Here is a 21,477-nt window from a genome sequence, read left to right as displayed (position 1 = left end):
AACTTACACATTCATGGCTGAGTGTTCAATAATACATTCCCAGTAAAATGGTCTCTAAAAATGTCTATAATTAAAAACAGAATAGTAGAAAAAACATCGAATGGCTTACTCTCTTGTTGGTGAGTTAGTGGAGGATTCCGTTTTTGATTCAGGGGAGCTTAGGATTTGCAAAATACAATTGTGTTTTCCAGTAGATGGGGCATCTCTTTCTTGCTCAGAGTGGATTAATTTTAAGGTCTCTATTCCATCTTCTCCCTCCATCTTCTCATTAGGATTTGGCTGTGGTTCTGGACTCTTTAGAATCAAATCATCTTCACTTACAGAAATCGTGAGGTCACTGCTGCTACTCAAACTTTCGTCCTGCTCTTCCTGAATTTTTCTAAAGGGCTTCTGTGACTTCGAGTCCCTGTGAGGAAGATGATCTATAAGAGGGGATATGAATACATTACTGGTCACTAACTTCAGGAAGAAGCAAGGCGAGACATTCCACCTCACATAGGGAATTACTCATCAGTTAAAAACATGTAGTAACAATGCACAACTCATTATAGTATTTAAAAACTCATTAAAATTCGACAGTAAGAAAAGATGATATAGGAACATTTGTGACAACATGGATGGATCTTGAGAGTATAATGCTAAGTGAAATAAGTCAGACAGAAAAAGCAGAGAACCCTAATGATTTCATTGATATGTGGTATATAAACCCAAAACAACAAAAGAACAAGACAAACAAATGAGGAACAAAAACTCATAGACACAGACAATAGTTTAGTGGTTACCAGAGAGTTTAGTGGGGGGAGGGAGATGAGGGTAAGGGGAATCAAATATATGGTGATGGAAGGAGAACTGACTCTGGGTGGTGAACACACAATGGGATTTATAGATGATGTAATACAGAATTGTACACCTGAAATCTCTGTAATTTCACTAACAATTGTTATCCCAATAAATGTAAAAAAAAAAAATACAAAATACAACTCATTAAAAATATTTTAAAAATATGACAGTGGGTTTCAAAATCAGATAATTTGCTTGCAAAAACAGTTCCATGTACATATTTAGGAACTCATTAGAACGGACTTTATTGGCAAAGACACCACTTTGTTTTTGACAAAGAGATTAAAACTGGAGAGTATATTTTGTTCTTACATACGACCACTACCAACCAGAAAAACTAAATACCAACAAAAATCAGGGAACAATCTTAGCCTCTCACCCTACCTGAGAAACCTTCCCAAGCAGAATGCTTTTCTTGAGAACTCTTATTTTCAGATGCACCGTATTCTGAGAGTGATCTTGGAGAGATGGGAGGTCTGGCTCTTTCTTCCTTGACTTCAATATATTCCCGTGTCAGTATTTTTCCCTCTGATCTGCTGGAACTGTCACACTTTAAATTAGTGGTTCTGTTCTCTGGACTTAATCTTTCCTGAAACAGGGAATGGACTTCAGTAGACTTTTTGCAGTCAGATAAATTACTCTTGCCATGATGTGTGTTGCTTCCTGTCTCCAAGCAATGAGTTTGTTCCTCCTCAGACAATGCGCTGGCTGTGACTGGCGTTTTCTCACCAATCTGAAGAGATGTCTTTCCATCTATTTTGTGAGACTTATTTAAGCACTGTGTGTCACTATTAGTTTGTACTACATAGCTGTCTGTCACATTACTGCTTGGGGCTGTCTGTTGGTGTGAATGTAGGTCAGGAATTGAAAAGTTCTTTGTGGGTTGTGGAGATTTCTGCTCTGTACTGAAATCTCCAATGTCTGAGATGACTGACATTTGGCGGCCTGTAAAGATTGTTGCTGGTTGATATAATCCTCTTGACACAGCTGTCCCCAAGTTAATTCCTGCCTGCACTGCAACCTGCAGCACCAAAAGAGATGTGAGTTAAACATAGTGCACACGAACAATTAGGGTGTTTAAGTTGTTCTCAGAAATGAAATGAGGTAAAGGAAGCATGACCAATGAAATCAACACCTACCATGTTTTATAAATCTCATGGCTTCCTACAAAATGAATGAGCAAAAACCAGTATAGTCCATACTACTTATTTTAATATCAATATGGGTTCACAAAGCAAATATTGTCAAGGAACTATGGAACCGATATTTTTCAAAAAGAGATGCATACATTGCATAACAATGTGAATGTACTTAATGTCACTGAATTATACACTTAATCATAGTTAAAATAATAAATTTTATGTTACACATATTTAACCACAATATTTTTAAAAAGCTATTAGTTGTAACCACTTTCCACAGAGAAGCTCAGATTTGATGGAGCTAGGGAGGTACTTGGTTAAAAAAAAAAGAGAGATGGAAGTACGTAATGGACTACTGAAGGTTTCAAAACTCTATTTCTATTACTATGTATAATATAAAAAACTTCCAATAATCACACTCAGGATTGCATTAAAATATACTGCATATGTGTAAAATAATCATAATTTCTAGTCAAACTGCAAATAACAGTTTTCCTGAACAACTTCAAGTATTTTTAAAGCTATTTGAAGCAATTTAAATTTACTGGCATATCTATGGGGAGAAGAGCATTGTCTCTTCATTAAAAAGTGAGAGGCGTGGGAGAAGAGGGGAGAAGGAAGAGAAACAAACAATTGATTCAGTGGCTTGATCAAGGACACGCAGTGGGAAGCAATACTGGAAGTAACAATCATGAAGCTTCAGGAAGTTAAGTGATTTTCTTCCAAATGGACCAAAGCATTTCCACATACATAATAGCAAGTAGTTCACAAAGCCATACAGAGTTGATGGGGAAATGTATTTGTACCCTTTCTCTGCAGAGAAAAACTGAGGCCCAAATGTTAAGAGAGAAAATGTCATACACATAGTTGAAACAAAATCCTGGTCTTGCTTCTCTTCAAATATACTGTCTCTTCTATTTGCCAAAATAAAAGAAACAAATTTGAAGTTAAACACAAATGAACTGGGATGTGTCAGAGAAATGGTGAAATAAGGACCTCTCAAAATTCTCTGCTTCATAAAAGAAATAATAATACTGGAAAATATCTTTAGAATAACTTCAGAACTTAGGAAATTATCCAAAGTCTTGCAGCTATCTGGGGAGCATTTATTTAAGAAAGATTACTGAATCTGGTAAGAACAGTGTACTTTATGGTGTTTTAACTTGCCTTATTCCCATTTCCCCATTCTCAAATTTGCAGTAACCTTGAAAACCAATAGCCTGTAATCACAGCTTGTAGAACAGCAGCCTAGCAGACATTGAAAGGAGTAGAGAAGCGATGGGACTCCTTCAAAAATCCCCATTCTCAGAGAACTGTCATTATTTGAACTGTCTGGTGGCTTCCTGGAAGACAGCACTTACCAGACTGTCTTTATTTGACCTGACTTGGAGCTGACACATTGCTCCAAGAGAAAAACTGAGGCCCAAATGTTCCAGAGAACTGCCTTTTCTCTGGAGGCAGTTGTTGAAAATTGATCAGAGGCAAGTTTTTAACATTGAGGCTTCCTAAAGCAATGGAGAACAGTTGGGCAAACAATAGGCTAACTGAAAAAACGTACAAGGAAAAGCGTGTGAATGAAATATTCACAGGGGGCTTTCAAAAGCTCCAACATATTCCTGGAAATGTAGATGACCACCCACATGCCAAGGGTTATGGGCATGCTCAGGATAAGTCCTGAGAAGGGCCTAAGCTCTCACTTTAGGCTTACCTCGAGGTTCTGCACAAGCACAAAGTAAAGACTAAGGTGAAGTTATTAATATAAACTGCCTGGATGATTGTTGAAGGTGTGCCCAACACACACCCAGAGCCCCTTGCCAAAAACTGAGATTTATTGGTTTCAGGCATTTAAAGAAAAGCTCTGTGTAATCATTATCTGATCACTAAGCTAACTGAGCAGAAACTTGAGAGATCATACATGACAATGAATACAGATTTTACATAATAAGTTCAGAAAGTGACTAAATGAACAAACAGCAAAAACAAATTCTAGAAAGGGGAGAATCTGATGTTTAGAGTAGTCATATTTTATTAATTAAAATGTCCAAACTTCAACAAAAAATGATGAGACATTAAAAGAAACAAGAAAACGTGGCCGGATGCCTCAGTTGGTTAGAGCTCAAGCTCTGAACAATAGGGTTGCCACTTCGATTCCCACGTGGGCCAGTGAGTTGCGCCCTCCACAACTAGATTGAAGACAATGAGCTGCCACTGAGCCTCCGGAAGGACGGCTGGATGGCTAAGTTGGTTAGAGCTTGAGCTCTTAACAACAAGGCTACCAGTTCAATTCCTACATGGGATGGTGGGCTGCACCCCCTGCAACTATGACTGAAAATGGTGACTGGACTTGAAGCTGAGCTGTGCCCTCTACAACTAGATTGAAGGACAACGACTTGGAGCTGATGGGCCCTGGAGAAACACACTGGTCCCCAATATCCCCCAATTTAAAAAAAAAAAAGAGGAAAATATAAACAAGAAAGTATGGTCCATACACGGGGGGTAAAAGCAGTCAACAGAAACTATTCCTGAGGAAGCCCAAATGTTGGACTTACTAGACAAAGGTTTTAAATTAGCAATTTTAAAAGTGTTCAAGGAACTAAAAAAAATCATGTCTAAATAACTAAAGGAAAATATGAGGACAATGTCTAAGTAGAGACTATCAATAAAGAGAAAGAAATTATTTGTTAAAAAAGAACCAAATAGAAGTTCTGCAGTTGAAGTACAATCATCAGAATGAAAAATTTACTACAGGGGCTCAACAGCAGATATGAACAGGCAGAAGAAAGAATCAACAGACCTGAATATAGTTCAATTGAGATTATCCAGTTTGAGGAAAAGAAAGGAAAAAGAATGGAGTACATTGAACAGAGCCTCAGAGACCTGTGGAACACCATCAAGCATATCAACCTATGAATAATGAAAGTCTCAAAAGGAGAAGAGAAAGAAAAAGGCACAGAAAAATTTTTGAAGAAATAATGGTGAAAACTTCTCAAATTTGATAAAAAGCATTATTCTACACATCCAAGAAGCTCAATAAAGTCTAAGTATAATAAACTCAAAGAGATCCTCACATAGACATATCATAATCAAACAATTGGAAGCCAAAAAAAAAGGGAGTCTTGAAAGCAAAAATAGAGAAGTTACTCCTCACATACAAGGCATCCTTAAAAAGATTAACTGATGATTTCTCATTAGAAATCATGGGAGACAGGAGGCAATAGTATAACATAATCAGTGCTAAAAGAAAAAGACTGTCAATCAGAAATTCTATATCCACCAAAGCTTTCCTCCAAAAGTGAAGGAGAAATTAAGGCATTCTTCACTAAACAGAGAAAATTTGTTACTACCATACCTGTCCTACAAGAAATACTACAGGAAGTCCTTAAGGCTGAAATGAGAGGACACTACACAATAGTTCAAATCCACATTAAGAAATAAATAGCACTAATAACAGTAACTACATTGGTAAATATAAAAGATAGCATAAATATAGTTTTAATTGTAACTTTTTCTCCTATATAATTTAAAAGATAATTGCATTGAGCAATAATTATAAATTTACATTGATGAACAGCATATAAGATAATAAACATATAGTTTGTATTACAATAATATCACAAAGGAATGGAGTTATATAAGAGCAAAGTTTTTACATGCTATTGAAATCAAGTTGGTATTAATCCAAACTAGATTCTTATAAACTAAAACATTAATTATGATGCCAGGGTATCTACATTAAAAGAATGACAGGAAATTAAAATTGTACACTAGAAAATATATATTTAATGCAAAAAAAGGCAGTATAGAGGATTACAGAAACAAAAAGTATATAATATATAGAAAACAAAGAGCAAAATGGCAGATGCAAATCCTATCTTTCCTGCAATTATATTAAATTTAAATGGATTAAATTTAAATGAATTAAATACTACAATTAAAGTTAGAGACTTGCAGAATAGATTTACAAAACATGATCTAACTGCTGTCTAACAAGACTATTTTAGATTCAAAGACACGAGTTGATTGAAAGCACAGGGAAGGGAAAGGATGTATGAACACATTCTCATAGAAACAAATATATACTATGCAAATAATAACCAAAAGAAAGCTGGAGAGGCTATGCTAACATCATACAGGATAGACTTTAAGACACAAAATTGTTACTACAGACAAAAGACATTTTATAATGATAAAAGGGTCAGGTTGTGAAAAAGATATAACAATTAGAAACATACATGTATATTTAATAACAAAGTCCTAAAATACATGAAGCAAAAGCTGAGAAAATTGAAAGGAGAAACAGACAATTCGCAATAATAGCTGAAGACTTCAATACTCCACATTCAACAATGTGTAAAACAACTCGACAATAGATCAATAAGGAAACAGAGGACTTGAACAACTATAAACTAACTAGACCTAACATCAGGTGTCAGAAGTAAGGTAGTATTGTCACAGAATATTGAGAGTAGGGGAGACACACAAGAGGAGTGTGTTTTTTTTTTTTACAGATACATATGACCTAACAGACATACAGAAGACTCCACCCACCAACAGCAGAATATACAGACTACATATTCTTCTCACATGGAACATTCTGCAGTATAACCCGTATGTTAAGGCCATAAATCAAGTCTCAATAAATGAAAAGGAAGTGAAAGAATGTTCTATGATGGCAATGAAATGAAATTAGAAATCAATAAAAGAAGGAAATTCGGCAGATTCACAAATATGTAGAAATTAAACAACAAACTCCTAAATAACTAATGGGTCAAAGAAGAAATCACAAGGGAAATTAGAAAATAGTTTGAGATGAATGAAAAGGAACACACACATACTAGAACCTATGAGTAACAACACTTAGAGGGAAATTCATAGTTGTAAAAGCTTGTATCAAAAAAGAAGAAAGAACTCAAATCAATAGCCTAACCTTCCATGCTAAAAAGTTAGAAAAAGAAAAGCCAAATAAATCCAAAGTAAGCAGAAGGAAACAGATAGTCCTTCCTCACCATTTGTGGGCAGTTGGTTCCAGGACCCACTGAGAATATCAAAATGTGCAGATGTTCAAGTCCCTTATATAAAATGCTGTTGAACAATGCACTCACTTGGCCCTTTATATCTGCAGATTCCCAATCGTGGACTGAAAATACTGTTTTCAATCCACAGTTAGTTGAATCCTCGGATGTGAAACCTGTGGATATGTAAGGCTTACTGTAATAAAAATTAAAGCAGAAATAAGTGAATTAGAGAACAGAAAAGCAATAGAGACAATCAACAAAACCAAAAGTTGATTCTTTTAAAAGGTCAACAGATTGACATAACTTTTAGCTAGACTGACAAAGAGAAAAAGAGAAAAGACTTAAAATACTAAAATCAGAAGTGAAAGTGTTACTTTGTTACCAACCTTACAAATATAAAAAAAGGTTACATGGGAATATTCTGAATAACTGTATGCCAACAAATTAGATAACCTAGATAAATTGGACAAATTCTTACATGGACACACAACAACCAAAACTGACTCAAGAAGAAATAGAAAAGATCTATAATATGTCAAGAAATTGAATTAGTAAAAAAAAAAAACAAAAAACTTCACACAAAGAAAAGTCCAGGACCAGAAGGCTTCATTGGTGAATTCTATCAGATATTTAAAAATTAACACCAATCTTTCATAAACTCTTCCAAAAATAGGCAAGGAAGAAATACTTCTCAACTCATTCTATAAGGATAGTCTCTGACACTGAAACCAGACAAAGATATCACAAGAAAAGAAAACTACAGACCAATATTTCTTATGAAGATACATGTAAAACTTTTTTGGCATCCCTGGATAGGCACAAACCAACGTAAAAATTCTTTTTTTAAAAAATTTTGTTGGGGAAGAGGAACAGGACTTTATTGGGGAACAGTGTGTACTTATAGGACATTTTCCAAGTCAAATTATTGTCCTTTCAATCTTAGTTGTGGAGGGCGCAGTTCAGCTCCCGGTCCAGCTACCGTTATTAGTTGCAGGGGGCGCAGCCCACCATCCCTTGCAAGAGTCAAACCGGCAACCTTGTGGTTGAGAAGATGTGTTCCAACCAATTGAGCCATCCGGGAGCTCAGTGGCAGCTCAGCTCAAGGTGCCCAGTTCAATCTTAGTTGCAGGGGGTGCCGCCCACCATCCCTTGTGAGAGTTGAGGAGTTGAACCGACAATCTTGTGGTGGAGAGCCCACTGGCCCATGTGAGAATCGAACCTGTAGCCTTCGGCGTTAGGAGCTCGGAGCTCCAACCGCCTGAGCCACCGGGCCAGCCCCAATGTAAAAATTCTTAGCAAAATACTAGCAAATCAAATTTAACAACGTAGAAAAGGGATTATACACCAGGACCAAGTAGGATTTATCCCAGGAATGCGAAGTTGGTTCAAATAATTATCTCCATAGACACAGAAAAAGCATTTGCCAATTCAAACATGCATTCATGATTGAAAAAAATGACAACTAGAAACAGAAGGGAACTCCCTCAATTTAATGAATTGTATCTATGAAAAACCCATAGCTAACATCATAGTCAATGGTGAAAGACTGAAACCTTTCTCCCTAAGATCAGGATTAACACAAAAATACCCTTACCACTTCTATTTAACACTGTACTGCAGATTCTAGCCAGGGTAGTAAGGCAAGAAAAAGAAATGAAAGGAATCTAGATTGCAAAGCAGGAAGTAAAACTATCTCTACTGGATGACATGACCTTGTATAAAGAAAAACCTAAGGATTCCACAAGAAACAATTAGAAATAATAAACAAGTTCAGCAAAGTTGAAGGATCTAAGTATACAAACACAAATAATGTATTTCTATAGATTAGCAATAACAATCTGGTGTCAAAATTAGGAAAATAATTCCCTTTATAATAGCATCAAAAAGAATAAAATACATAACCAAGACGTGTAACACATGTACACTGAAAACTACAAAACACTGATAAAAAGAAATTTAAGACCTAAATAAATGGAAAAACATTCTGTGGTTCAACGAAAATAAGACTTAATATTGTTAAGATAATGTAGGGTAGATGTTGAGGAAAATTTGCCTTCGTTGGTTGAGGTGAGCTTTTGTCTATTAGCTTTCATTTGTTCCTGTATGTGAGGTGATTTCTGTATTGTGACCAGGGGTTGAGTAAATTCCCCCTTTGGTCTCATTCTGTCAAGCAGCGGAGATACGAAATGATGTTTGCTTTCTGTGCCTCATTCTCCCAGGCAGGGGAGACATAAGATGAGGTCGCTTTTCTGCCTTTTCTGTTTGTACTGTGATGTGATGGTTAGCTTAGGGTTAAAGAAATTCTTGATCAGGTATTGAGAGAATTCCCTCTGTTCTGTCTGTTTCACCCACATCAACAAATGAAGAGAAGCAGTAGCTAAGTTATATCAGGATCACGTGACAGGCACATTGCCAGGCTTAGGAAGACCTTGGGCTGATGGTCCAAAGCAAGAACAGTAGATATTGCTTATCCGGATGAATTGGCCCTGCAGCCGGATGGACAACATTCATATCAGTAACTGCTGGACCCTCCCGGAACTGGCCATTGCCAGAAGGGGAGGCAGGAACACAAAAACTGGGCTCTGGGGTGCATCTGAAGAAATATATAAGACAGACCTCAGGTGGATTGATTGACTGATTTGATTGCTGTTTCAAGAAATTGCTATTCAGAAGATTTGCTGTTTCAGGACTGCTTTTCAGGATTGGATTGTTTCAGAGTAAGAGATTGGAACTTGCCTCAATGGACAGTAGAGACTTCTTTTGTTGGTGAATTGTCATCATTCTAGCACCTTTGGGAACTTGTATGTAACTTGTAGCTTGCAGTATCAGAAGACGTCCTAACTTCTAACAACAACAGCAAAGACAACAGCAACGTTCTTCAGATTGTTAACACCTTGAAAACTTATATACAGCTTGCAATTTATACCATCAGAAGACGACTTGACTTCTAACAACAACAACAATGGCAACAATGGCAACAGCAGCAGCATTCTTGGGAACTAGCAAGCAGCAGTGTGGGAGACTTGAGTTTCTCTCAGCTACAGACCTGGCAAGGTTTTGATTTATGACTTTTTCAGTACTGTTCTCCCTGAGTATGGTGAGCTTTTGACATCTACTGTAATAGTTATTATCCAATAGAGCTTATTACTGTTTTTGGATACTCCTTACTGATGTTATTTGTGTATTTAGCCAAGTGATTTTTGATCAATAGTAAACATATGTTGAGATCTTAAACTTATATGTATGTGTACTCCTTTGACATGACATTGTTATCAATGTATATAGTTTAGTCTTAACCACCTTTACTTTCTATCATTAGCACATTCTATTAATTGTGTTTGTCTTTTCCTATTGCATATTGCTAAATTGATTAGATATTGCTAAATAAATTCATTAGCCCCACTCTAGCATATGTCCCTCCTCCTTCTTTTCCCCGTTTGTCATTACAGATAACAATACTCCTAAATTGATCTACATATTCAATGCAATCTTTACCAAAATCTCAGCTGGCATTTTTGTAGGAGTTGGCAAGCTGATACTAAAATTCTTATGGAAATACAAAGAAGCCAGAATAACCAAAACAATTTTCCAAAAGAAAAGCAAAGTTGGGAGACTTATACTTTCCAATTTAAAAACTTACTACAAAATTAATGTAATTCTAGGCTGTACTGTCACAAAGACAGACATAGAGATCAATGAAATAGAAGTGAGAGTCCAGAAATAAATCCAGGTATCTACGGTCATTTGACTTTTCTGAAGAAGATATTTTTAGAACAATTTTAAGTTTGAGGCTAAAAGAGGCTGCCATTGGTTATTTCCCTTCCTCCAGATTAGGAGACTAATATTCAACCATTAAAAAAGAATGAAATCTTACCATTATGCTAAATAAAACATGTCAGAAACAGAAAGACAAATACCATATCATCTCTCTTATATGTGGAATCTACAAAACAAACAAACAAGCAAACAAAAAACAAACAAAACCCCAAGGTCATAGATACAAAGAATAGATAGGTAGTTGCCAGAAGTAGGGAGTGTGGGGTGGGAGATACAGGTAAACATTTAATTTTTTTTTCCAGTTTAAATAAATTGAAAAAATATATTGGGAGTTGGCAAAAGTGATAGTAAAGCAAATGAATATGACTGAAAATATTTCTTAGTGAATAGATAACTTTTAAAATCAGGAGTTCATCTTTGCTGAGGGAAAGAAAAGGGACATACTTAAGGACATATCAGCAAGTACAGAGGACATCAAAAAATGTATACACATTTTAAGAAACTGTATTAAAATTGTAATACTCAATATACACCAATAACAAAAGATGAATACAAGTCATGTTTCACTTCAGCAATTACAAGAGGTGCTCAAAGTGGTTCCCATCAGTGTCCACACACTTCTTATGGTGAACTACTGCTTGAGCAATACCGACCAAAGTGTCCATGTGTATACATTTTTTTGGCACCCCCGCTATAAAATTAATGTAATAATGTCTTAGTTAATAATTACTAACTACAGTTTATAAAGCAGGTGGACCTTGACCACTAGTGTTCTTTGAAAAAATATATTTATGTTATACCTCCTGTTTTGTAAAATACCAAGGAAATCATTATTTTCTATTAATTAATATTTTGTCACAGACAAGGGAATTGAGAAATATCAGGGTGGATGCAAAATGGAAAAGAGGCTGTAAGAACAAATTTCCAGCTTTTCACACAATAATAGAATTATTATTCTTAGTTTCTGTGTTACCAAGTCCTCAAGTCACACTGAGAATCTTCAAATAATCCCTTAATAAAAATTTATGATAATAGGAGTGACGTAATAAAATGGCAGTGTGAGGTGAGCCTCTGGAAATCTCCCATGGAATTTACAACAAATTGAACAACTATAACTCCACAAAGGACTCCCTGTGCAGAAGACAGGCAAGACGAAGAGGCCCACTGATGAAATCACCTAAACGTGGGCAAATTGAGCGAGCGGGGGAGGAGGGAAGGGAGAAGTGCGGAGACAGAGCCGCGCAGGCGCAGGACGCAGACCTAGCTCAGTGCTCCGAGCTTGCTGCATCCTGGAACTACCAAAGCTGCGGAAGAGGGAAGGACTCGGACTGCTAGGGCAGCGCTTACGGCCCACAAGGCTGAGGGGGCAGCAATATAACACGGCGGAACCCAACGCTCACGGCAGAGACTCGGAGAAAAGACTGAGGGAAGAAGGCTGAAAACGGTGGTTCAAGCCCTCACTGCCAGCAGACAATGGAAGCCTTAGGCACTGAGACTAGCCGCCCCCTCCCTATCCTCCCAGAGTTCGCCCCGCCCCCACCTGCCCAGTCCTAGAAGCGGAACACTAGCAGTGTCATATCAAAAGAACAGAATATTTGCAATTCTGAGAACTGTGGTCCATAGACACGGACTCGCAGTGCAATTAGCCCTGACAAAGGGGAGGGAGCCGAGAAAGCAGGACTGGCTGTGGTGGTGGTCGTTGCTGCCATTGCTCTGACCACCTCTCACAACCCACCCTACCCCTGTCCCCACCTATCTGGGAGGATCCGTGCAAGAGTAAACAGAGCTACTGAAACAAAAGGGCTCTGAATCTGGTGCAGGAAGAGCTTTGGAACTTCAGAAGCTCTCCACATCTGCACATGGAGGCGGCTCTGTATGACACAGGCAAATCGTTCGGAGAGGAGAAGCCCGCCTTCCAAGGAATCCCCCGCGTGAGAAGCCGGAATGGTGCTGAGAAAACATAACACTACAGTGGGAGACAGAATAAAAGGCTGCAGTCAGAGACAAAATAAAACATTGTACCAATGCCTACTGGAAAACTAAAGAAAGATCTCTTTCTATCAACCTGTCGTAGAACCCACTCCTGTAGATGTCTAGGAAGAGAAATAATAAATCATTGATTGCCATGAATAACCAAGGTAACAAGACAACTCAGAAAGAAAATGAAAAGTCTCCAGAAAATGAACTTAAAGATATGGAAAAACGTGACTTAAATGATAGAGAAGTTAAGATTGCTGTTCTTAAAAAACTCAACGAGATGGAAAAAAACACAGACAGGCAGTTTAATGAACTCAGAAACACAATCAAAGAACAACATGAGCATTTTACAAACGAGATTGAAATTTTAAAAAAGAATGAAACAGAATTTCTGGAGGTTAGGAACTCAATAAAAGAAATGAAGAATGAAATAGCCAGCTTAGGTAGTAGAGTTCACTAGACGGAGGAAAGAATCAGTGACATCAAAGTTAGAAATCTGGCAATGACATAGATGGAAGAAGAAAGAGACTTGAGACTTAAAAGAAATGAAAAAACTCTTCAAGAACTGTCTGACTCCATCAGAAAGGGTAATATTAGAATAATGGGCAGGCCAGAAGAAGAAAACAGAGAGAAGCAAACAGAGAGTATATTCAAACAAACAGTCGATGAGAACTTCCCAAACTTTAGGAAAGAAATGGATCGTCGAATCCAAGAAGCAAACAGAACACCTAATTACCTCAACCCCAACAGACCTTCCAAAGCACATTGTACTGAAGCTGTCAATAATCAATGACAAAGAAAGAATCCTCAAGGCAGCCAGGGAAAAGAAAACGGTAATCTACAACGGAAACCCCTTAGAATATCATCAGAAACTCTGTAAGCCAGGAGGAAGGGGACTCAAATGTTCAAACAATTGAAAGAAATTATGATCTAAGAATTATATACCCAGCAAAGATATCCTTTAGATATGAAGGAGAAATAAACCATTCCAGACATACAGAAGCTGAGGGAATTTTCTAACACACGAACTGCACTACAAGAAATATTGAAGGAGGCTATTAGACCAGCACCAATAGCAATTATTTGTGACAACCAAAACATAAAAGGGGGGAGAGTAAAGTTCTGAACTGGAATACGGAAATGGAGAAAGTAAGCATGCTGAAGAAAATGGAATACTCTAAATATCAAACTTTCTTTTTAATGAACTTACTTGTAAACTCTGGAAAAAAATCCGGAACTGAAATATATAACATAGTAAAAGATGAAACAGAGTGGAAAATCATAGAATACCACCACTCAGAAATAATACACAACAACAAAAAGGCAAAGAAACAATGGAGACAAATCTTATCAGAAAACTAAAGATACAATGATAGGAAATCTTCACATATCAATAATCACCTTAAATGTAAATGGACTGAACTCACCAATAAAAAGGCACACAGTAGCAGATTGGATCAAAAAACTAAACCCAACCATATGCTGCCTCGAAGAGACACATCTCAGCTACAAGGACAAACATAGACTCAAAATGAAAGGATGAAATTGACACTCCAAACAAATGGTATCCAGAGAAAATCAGGCACAGCCATACTGATATCAGGTGAAACAGTCTTCAGGATAAAAAAGGTAACAAGAGACAAGGAAGAACATTTCATATGTCAAAGGGGACTATACAACAAGAAGACATAACAGTCATCAATATTCATGCCCCAAATCAGGGACCACCAAAATATACCAAGCAACTATTAACAGACCTAAAGGAAGAAATTACCCAAAACACAATTATAGTAGGGGACCTAAATACATCATTGACAGGTATGGATAGATCATCCCAACAGAAAATAAATAAATAAATAGCAGCCCTAAATGATACATTAGATAAAATGGACATAATTTACAGAGTACTTCATCCTAAGACATCAGACTATACATTTTTTTCTAGTGTACATGGAACAGTTTCAAGGATAGACCATATATTGGGACATAAAACTAGCCTTAGCAAATTTAAGAAGACTGAAATCATATCAAGCATATTCTCTGATCACAAGGCTTTGAAATTGGATACCAATTGCAAAAAGAAAGCAGGAAAAACCACAAACATGTGGAGATTAAACAACAACCGGGTCAAGGAAGAAATAATAGGAGACATCAAAAGACACATAGAAACAAATGACAATGAAAATACATCCTACCAAAATGTTTGGGATGCACCAAATGCAGTTTAAGAGGGAAATTTATATCATTACAGGCCTAGCTCAAGAAACAAGAAAAATCCCAAATAAATAACCTCATGTTATACCTTAAAGAACTAGAAAAAGAAGAACGAATGAAACCCAAAGTCAGAAGAAGAAAGGAAATAATAAAAATCAGAGTAGAATTAAATGAAATAGAAAATAAAAAGACAATAGAAAAAATTAATGTGACAAAGAGCTTGTTCTTTGAAAATATTAATAAAATTGACAAACCTTGGCTAGAATCACTAAGATTAAAAAAGACACTAATAAACAAAATCAGAAATGAAAGAGGAAAAGTTATCACGCATGCCACAGAAATACAAAAGACCATCCAAGAATACTATGAAGGACTATATGCCACCAAATTCAATAACCTGGAAAAAATGGACAAGTTCTTAGAACCATATAGCCTTCGTAGGCTGAATCATGAAGAACTGGAAAATCTAAATAGGTCGATCACCAATCACCAGTAAGGAAATTGAATCAGTCATCCAAAACCTTCCCAAAAGCAAAAGTCTGGGACCAGATGGCTTCACTTGTGAATTCAAACCTTTTAAGAGGATCTAATACCTGTCCTACTCAAATTCTTTCAAAATAACTGAAGAGACAGTACTCCCTAACTCATTCTATGAGGCCAACATTACCCTGATATCAAAACCTGATAAGGACAACACAAAAAAAGAAAATTACAGACCAATATCTCTGATGAATTACAGATGCAAAAATCCTAAACAAAATTCTAGTAAATCAAATGCAACAATGCATTAAAAAGATTATTCACAAGGGGAAAGGGGAAGGGATTTGGAAGCAGCTGGTAACCACAAGATGGCCTCAGGGTTTTTTTGAAAATTAATTTGGGGAAGGTATTCAATAATGTTGTAAAGATTTTGTTGGGTATCCGAGGGACATGCGTCCTATTTGGGAGACTACCTCAGGAATACTGTGGATACCTGATCACGGCATTGTACACCAGAAGCTAAACATTAATGAATGCCAACTATAATTTTATATATATAATGTGATGGTTCAATGTGAGGTCGGAGGGATAGTGGATGGGGGGAGGGGGGTTCATAGTATGAGGGATATAAATGATGAACGTCTAAGTATTACCTTGTTTTGTACACCTGAAACTAATAAATAAATAAATTAATTTAAAAAAAAGTAATGCTATGTGAATAAAGCAAGTATAATTTTCTGCCCTGAAAAAAAAAAAAAAAAGATTATTCACAACCAAGTGGGGTTCATCCCAGGGGCACAAGGATGGGTCAACATACACAATATGTGATACACCACATAAACAAAATAAAGGATAAAAATCATATTATTCTATCAATTGATGCAGACAATGCATTTGACAAGGTACAACATCCATTTATGATTAAAACACTTAATAAAAGGCATCCGAATTGGGAGTGAAGAAGTTAAATTATCACTCTTTGCAGATGACATGATGCTATATATAGAAAACCCTAAAGACTCCACCAAAAAGCTATCAGAAACAATCAACGAATACAGTAAAGTTGCTGGCTACAAAATCGAAGTACTAAAATCCACTGCATTCCTATATACTAACTTAATTAAACCTCAGAAAAAGAAATTAAAAAAAAAAAACAATTCATTTTGCAATTGCAAGAAAAAGAATAAAATATCTAGAATAAACTTAACCAAAGATGTGAAAGAACTATATGCTGAAAAGTATAAGACATTTTTAAAAGAAACTGAAGAAGACACAAAGAAATGGAAAGACATTCTATGCTCATGAATTGGAAGAATCAACAAAGTTAAAATGGCTGTATTACCCAAAGCAATATACAGATTTAATGCAATCCCCATTAAAATCCCAATGGCATTTTTTAAAGAAAGGAACCAAAAAATCATCAGATTTGTATGGAACCATAAAAGACCCTGAATAGCCAAAGCAATCTTAAGAAAAAAGAACAATGCTGGAGATTTCACACTCCTTGACTTTAGCTTACAAAAATAAATAAATACAACAATAATAACAACAGCATGGTAATGGCAGAAAAACAGACACATAGACCAATGGAATAAAACTGAGAACCAAGAAATAAACCCACAAAAATATGGAAAGACAATTTTTGACAAAGAAGCAAAAACCTTCAATGGAGAAAAGACATCCTCTTTAGTAAATGGTGCTGGCAGAATTGAAAAGCCACCTGCAAAAGAATGAAACTGGACTGCTACCTGTAACCATGTCCAAAATTAATTTAAAATGGATCAAAGACTTAAGAATAAGACCCGAAACAATAAATTACATAGAAGAAAACAGGTACTAAAACTTATGGACCTTGGGTTCAAAGAGCATTTTATGAATTTGACTCCAAAGGCAAGGGAAGTAAAAGTTAAATAAATGAATGGGACTGTATCAAACTTAAAACCTTCTGCCCAGTAAAAGACAAAATAAAGAGGTGACCAACTGAAAAGGAGAAGATTTTTGCAAACAGTACCTCCAATAAGGGGCTAATATCCAAAATATACCACAAATTCATACAATTCAACAACAACAAAAAATCGAAAAACCCAATTGAAAAATGGGCAGAGGACCTGAAGAGACATTTCTCCAAAGAGGACATACAAATGGCAAATAGACATATGAAAAAATGTTCAACATCACTAATCATCAGAGAAATGCAAATAAAAACCACAACGAGATATCACCTCACCCCAGTCAGAATGGCTATCATCAACAAGACAAATAGTAACAAGTGTTTGGAGAGGCTGTGGAGAAAAAGGAACCCTCATACACTGTTGGTGGGAATGCAGACTGGTGCAGCCGCTATGGAAGGCAGTGTGGAGGTTCCTCAAAAAATTAAGACTAGAATTACCATATGACCCAGCAATCCCTCTCCTGGGTATCTACCCAAAGAATCTGAAAACATTTATCCATAAAGACACGTGTGCTCCAATGTTCATTGCAGCTTTATTTACGGTGGCCAAGACATGGAAACAACCAAAATGTCCTTCGATAGATGAATGGATAAAGAAGTTGTGGTAGGAGCTGGCCTGGTGGCTCAGGCGGTTAGAGCTCCAAGATCCTAACTCAGAAGGCTGCCGGTTTGATTCCCACATGGGCCAGTGGGCTCTCAACCACAAGGTTGCCGGTTCAACTCCTGCAGTCTGGCAAGGGATGGTGGGCTCCGCCCCCTGCAACTAGGATTGAACAAGGCACCTTGAGCTGAGCTGCTGCTGAGCTCCCGGATGGCTCAGTTGGTTGGAGCGTGTCCTCTCTACCACAAGGTTGCCAGTTTGACTCCCGCAAGGGATGGTGGGCTGCGCCCCTTGCAACTAGCAATGGCAAGTGGACCTGGAGCTGAGCTGCGCCCTCCACAACTAAGACTGAAAGGACAACAACTTGAAGCTGAACGGCATCCTCCACAACTAAGATTGAAGGGACAGCAATTTGACTTGGTAAAAAAGTCCTGGAATTACACACTGTTCCCCAATAAAGTCCTATTCCCCTTCCCCAATAAAATCTTTTAAAAAAAATTTGTCGTATATATACACAATGAAATACTATTCAGCAGTAACAAAAGATGAAATAGTACTATTTATGACAACATGGATGGTTATTGAGATTATAACGCTAAGCGAAATAAGTCAGACAGAAAAAGCAGTGAACCATATGATTTCACTGATACATGGTATATAAACCAAAAACAATAAAAGAACAAGACAAACAAATGAGAAACAAAAACTCATAGACACAGACAATAGTTTAGTGGTTACCAGAGGGTAAGGGCGTTGGAGGGTGGGAGATGAGGGTAAGGGGGATCAAATATATGGTGATAGAAGGAGAACTGCTTTGGTGGTGAACACACAATGGGATTTATAGATGATATAATACAGAATTGTACACCTGAAATCTATGTAAATTTACTAACAATTGTCACCCCGATAAACAAATAAAAAAAAAAAAGGAAAGAAAAAGTAGAGAACCATATGACTTCACTGACATGTGGTATATAAACCGAAACAACAAAAGAACAAGAAACAAAAACTGATAGACATAGACAATAGTTTAGTGGTTACCAGAGGGTAAGGAGGGAGGGTGGTAGGTGAGGGTAAGGGGGATCAAATATATGGTGATGAAAAGAGAACTGACTCTGGGTGGTGAACACATAATGTGATGTATAGATGATGTAATACAGAATTGTACACCTGAAATCTATGTAACTTCACTAACAACTGTCACCCCAATAAACTTTAATTTTTAAAAAAAGTTTATATATAACAATCTTGAAGAAATTATTTACTTTGCCATGTGTAATGAACTGAATTGTGTCCCTCACAGATTTTTATGTTGAAGCACTAACCCCCAATGTATCTGGAGATTGGGCCCTTAAAGAGGTACTTAAAGTTAAATGAGGCGATAAGGGTGGAGCCTCAATCCAATAATACCACTGTCCTTAGAAGATTCCAGAGATCCATCTCTGGAGAAGTGGCCACATGAGGACTCAGAGAGAGGGTGGCCATCTGCAACCCAAGGAGAGAAATCTCATCAGAAGCCAACCCTGTTGGCACCTTGATCTTGGACTTTCCAGCCTCCCAAACTATGAGAAAATAAATTTCTGCTGTTTAAGTCACTCAGTCTGTGGTGTTTTGTTATGTCAGCTCAAAGTAAGACAGCATGCCAATAGATTTTTAACTCTTCTTTCATTTTGCCACTGTAACAGATTATACATAACCAAATTTTCACAACTGAAGCCACTTTCTGGCCATTAAAACCAATAATTTTTGGAACTACCTAAATTTTAAAATGGATCCATTAAATTTAGGCTTCAAAGGTCATGTCCTGTAAGTTATTTTGAAGGGTACACCAGTATAAAATCAATTTATTATGAGTTGTTACCACCAGGTGGCTTTACCTCCCATTTCTTTAATTCATAGGTAGCCTCTCTATACCCACAGCATGCCTGCCTGGTCACTATCCTAGGTAAGTGATAAAAAGCCAGGAGCAAGATACAGCTATCTTAGTGGAGAACAAAGGGAGTGATGGTAGTGGCAGTGGTGAGAGTAGCAATTAGTAAACATTTGTCAAGCAGTTACCAGGTGTCAAGCAGATTTATATTCATTAACTTTTTTAACCCTCATAATGACCAATATTTTTATCCCCACTCTTATTACAAGGCTTAACAAGGTTGAACAATTAATTTGCTCCCAGTCATGGGATTCAAAACCAGATATGAGGACTCCAGTGCCCCTCCCCTTTATGCTACAAAACTGAAAACTCAATGAGTTAAACTCAAATTGTGTTTCTGAACTACAGCTTTCTTGGGGGGTGGGAGGGAAACATAAGAAATCCCTAGTAATGAATCTGAATTCTATGCCTAATTTCTTAGTAAATTCAAGCAGTACAAACTCAGATCTACTAAAACAGACCTAAATGGAACTTGTACCTCATAAATAAAATCAAGTCCATGTAGCATAAATGCGAAGAGTAGGAAAAAAGCAGACACTTCATGAGAAATTCAGCATTCCTAAATTGTACGAGTAGGTGATTTTCAAAAACTAAAACACACACACTCCAGTACCAACCTTTTCCCCAATACCCCTAGGCCTAAGCCACTGCCTCGATCACAACATAAAGTTAAGTCAGTTTTCAGTTAAAGAACAGAAGCTTGATAAGTGCCGTAAAATATCAAGACAAACACCCGTTTTTTTATGATTTAATATGCCCTTGTACATGCTTCACGATTCCCAAATAGGGTGACTCAGGATATAACTGTATCTCTTAGAGTTCCCTGTTCACAAAAGAAATTGTGCAGAACTACATCAGAGAGACACAATGCCAACTCCATTTTCTGAGAGATCTTAGTAAGAATAGAAACAACTCATACTCTACCACAATTAAAAGAGCAATCTCATCCACAGGCAGGCTCCTTCTTCCTAAAATTCATTAACCACCTGCCTATTCCTTCCTCACACATTTAATTTTTACCGTATTACCATTATTAAATTAGAGCTATTTCTAAAAGATGGATTACTAAAAGTGGGATTGCTGAAACAAGCATGTGTATATTTAACTGTGTTATTGCCAATTTTCAAAAAAAGTTCTAGGCACAAATATTTTTTTCAGACTGCGTAAATAAGACCGCCTTTTTATAATATTACAGTATTTCATAGAATATAAGTATACAAAGTTTAGTACATGTTCTAAAGAACAAAAAATCAATATTTGTTCTCCTGTGGAGGCTTCTGCTATCCCTCCTACTACAAAAGGAGAAAAGAAACAGTTGCTAAAGAGTTGCTAACAGTTGCTATTGCTAAACTGACTTATGTTTCCTTTTCCCCTTCTCCTTCACTTTCTCTCTCTTCCCTATAACTCCAGTACACAATGTGCACATACATATACAAATGCAATTCCCTCACTTATAAGAGCTCCTGGCATATAACATCCCATAATCCCATAATTCCACTACAGGGGAGAGCAAAGGAATGATAGTTGTGTAGTTAAATGTCCCCACAAAA

The 21,477-nt window shown here is 36.8% G+C and overlaps 1 protein-coding gene across 13 annotated transcripts in view; it reads right to left on the bottom strand.

Annotated features, from left to right (window-relative positions):
* KIZ (kizuna centrosomal protein) overlaps positions 1–21,477 on the bottom strand; it is a 147,384-nt gene that overhangs the window by 97,597 nt on the left and 28,310 nt on the right. For all 13 annotated transcript variants that reach the window (XR_013992274.1, XM_081033949.1, XM_081033955.1 and 10 more), the window contains 2 exons: positions 1,225–1,861; positions 110–422 (listed from right to left, as the gene is read on the bottom strand). Coding sequence is in view for 12 of the 13 variants with exons in the window: in XM_081033949.1 (XP_080890075.1) it covers positions 110–422; positions 1,225–1,861 (950 nt within the window). In the remaining variant the exon portion in view is untranslated. The remainder of the gene's footprint in view (positions 1–109; positions 423–1,224; positions 1,862–21,477) is intronic.

The sequence above is a fragment of the Rhinolophus hipposideros genome (genome assembly GCF_964194185.1).
Source record: "Rhinolophus hipposideros genome assembly, chromosome: 22".
Classification (NCBI taxonomy): domain Eukaryota; kingdom Metazoa; phylum Chordata; class Mammalia; order Chiroptera; family Rhinolophidae; genus Rhinolophus; species Rhinolophus hipposideros.
This window is presented reverse-complemented; position numbering and strand designations above follow the sequence as displayed.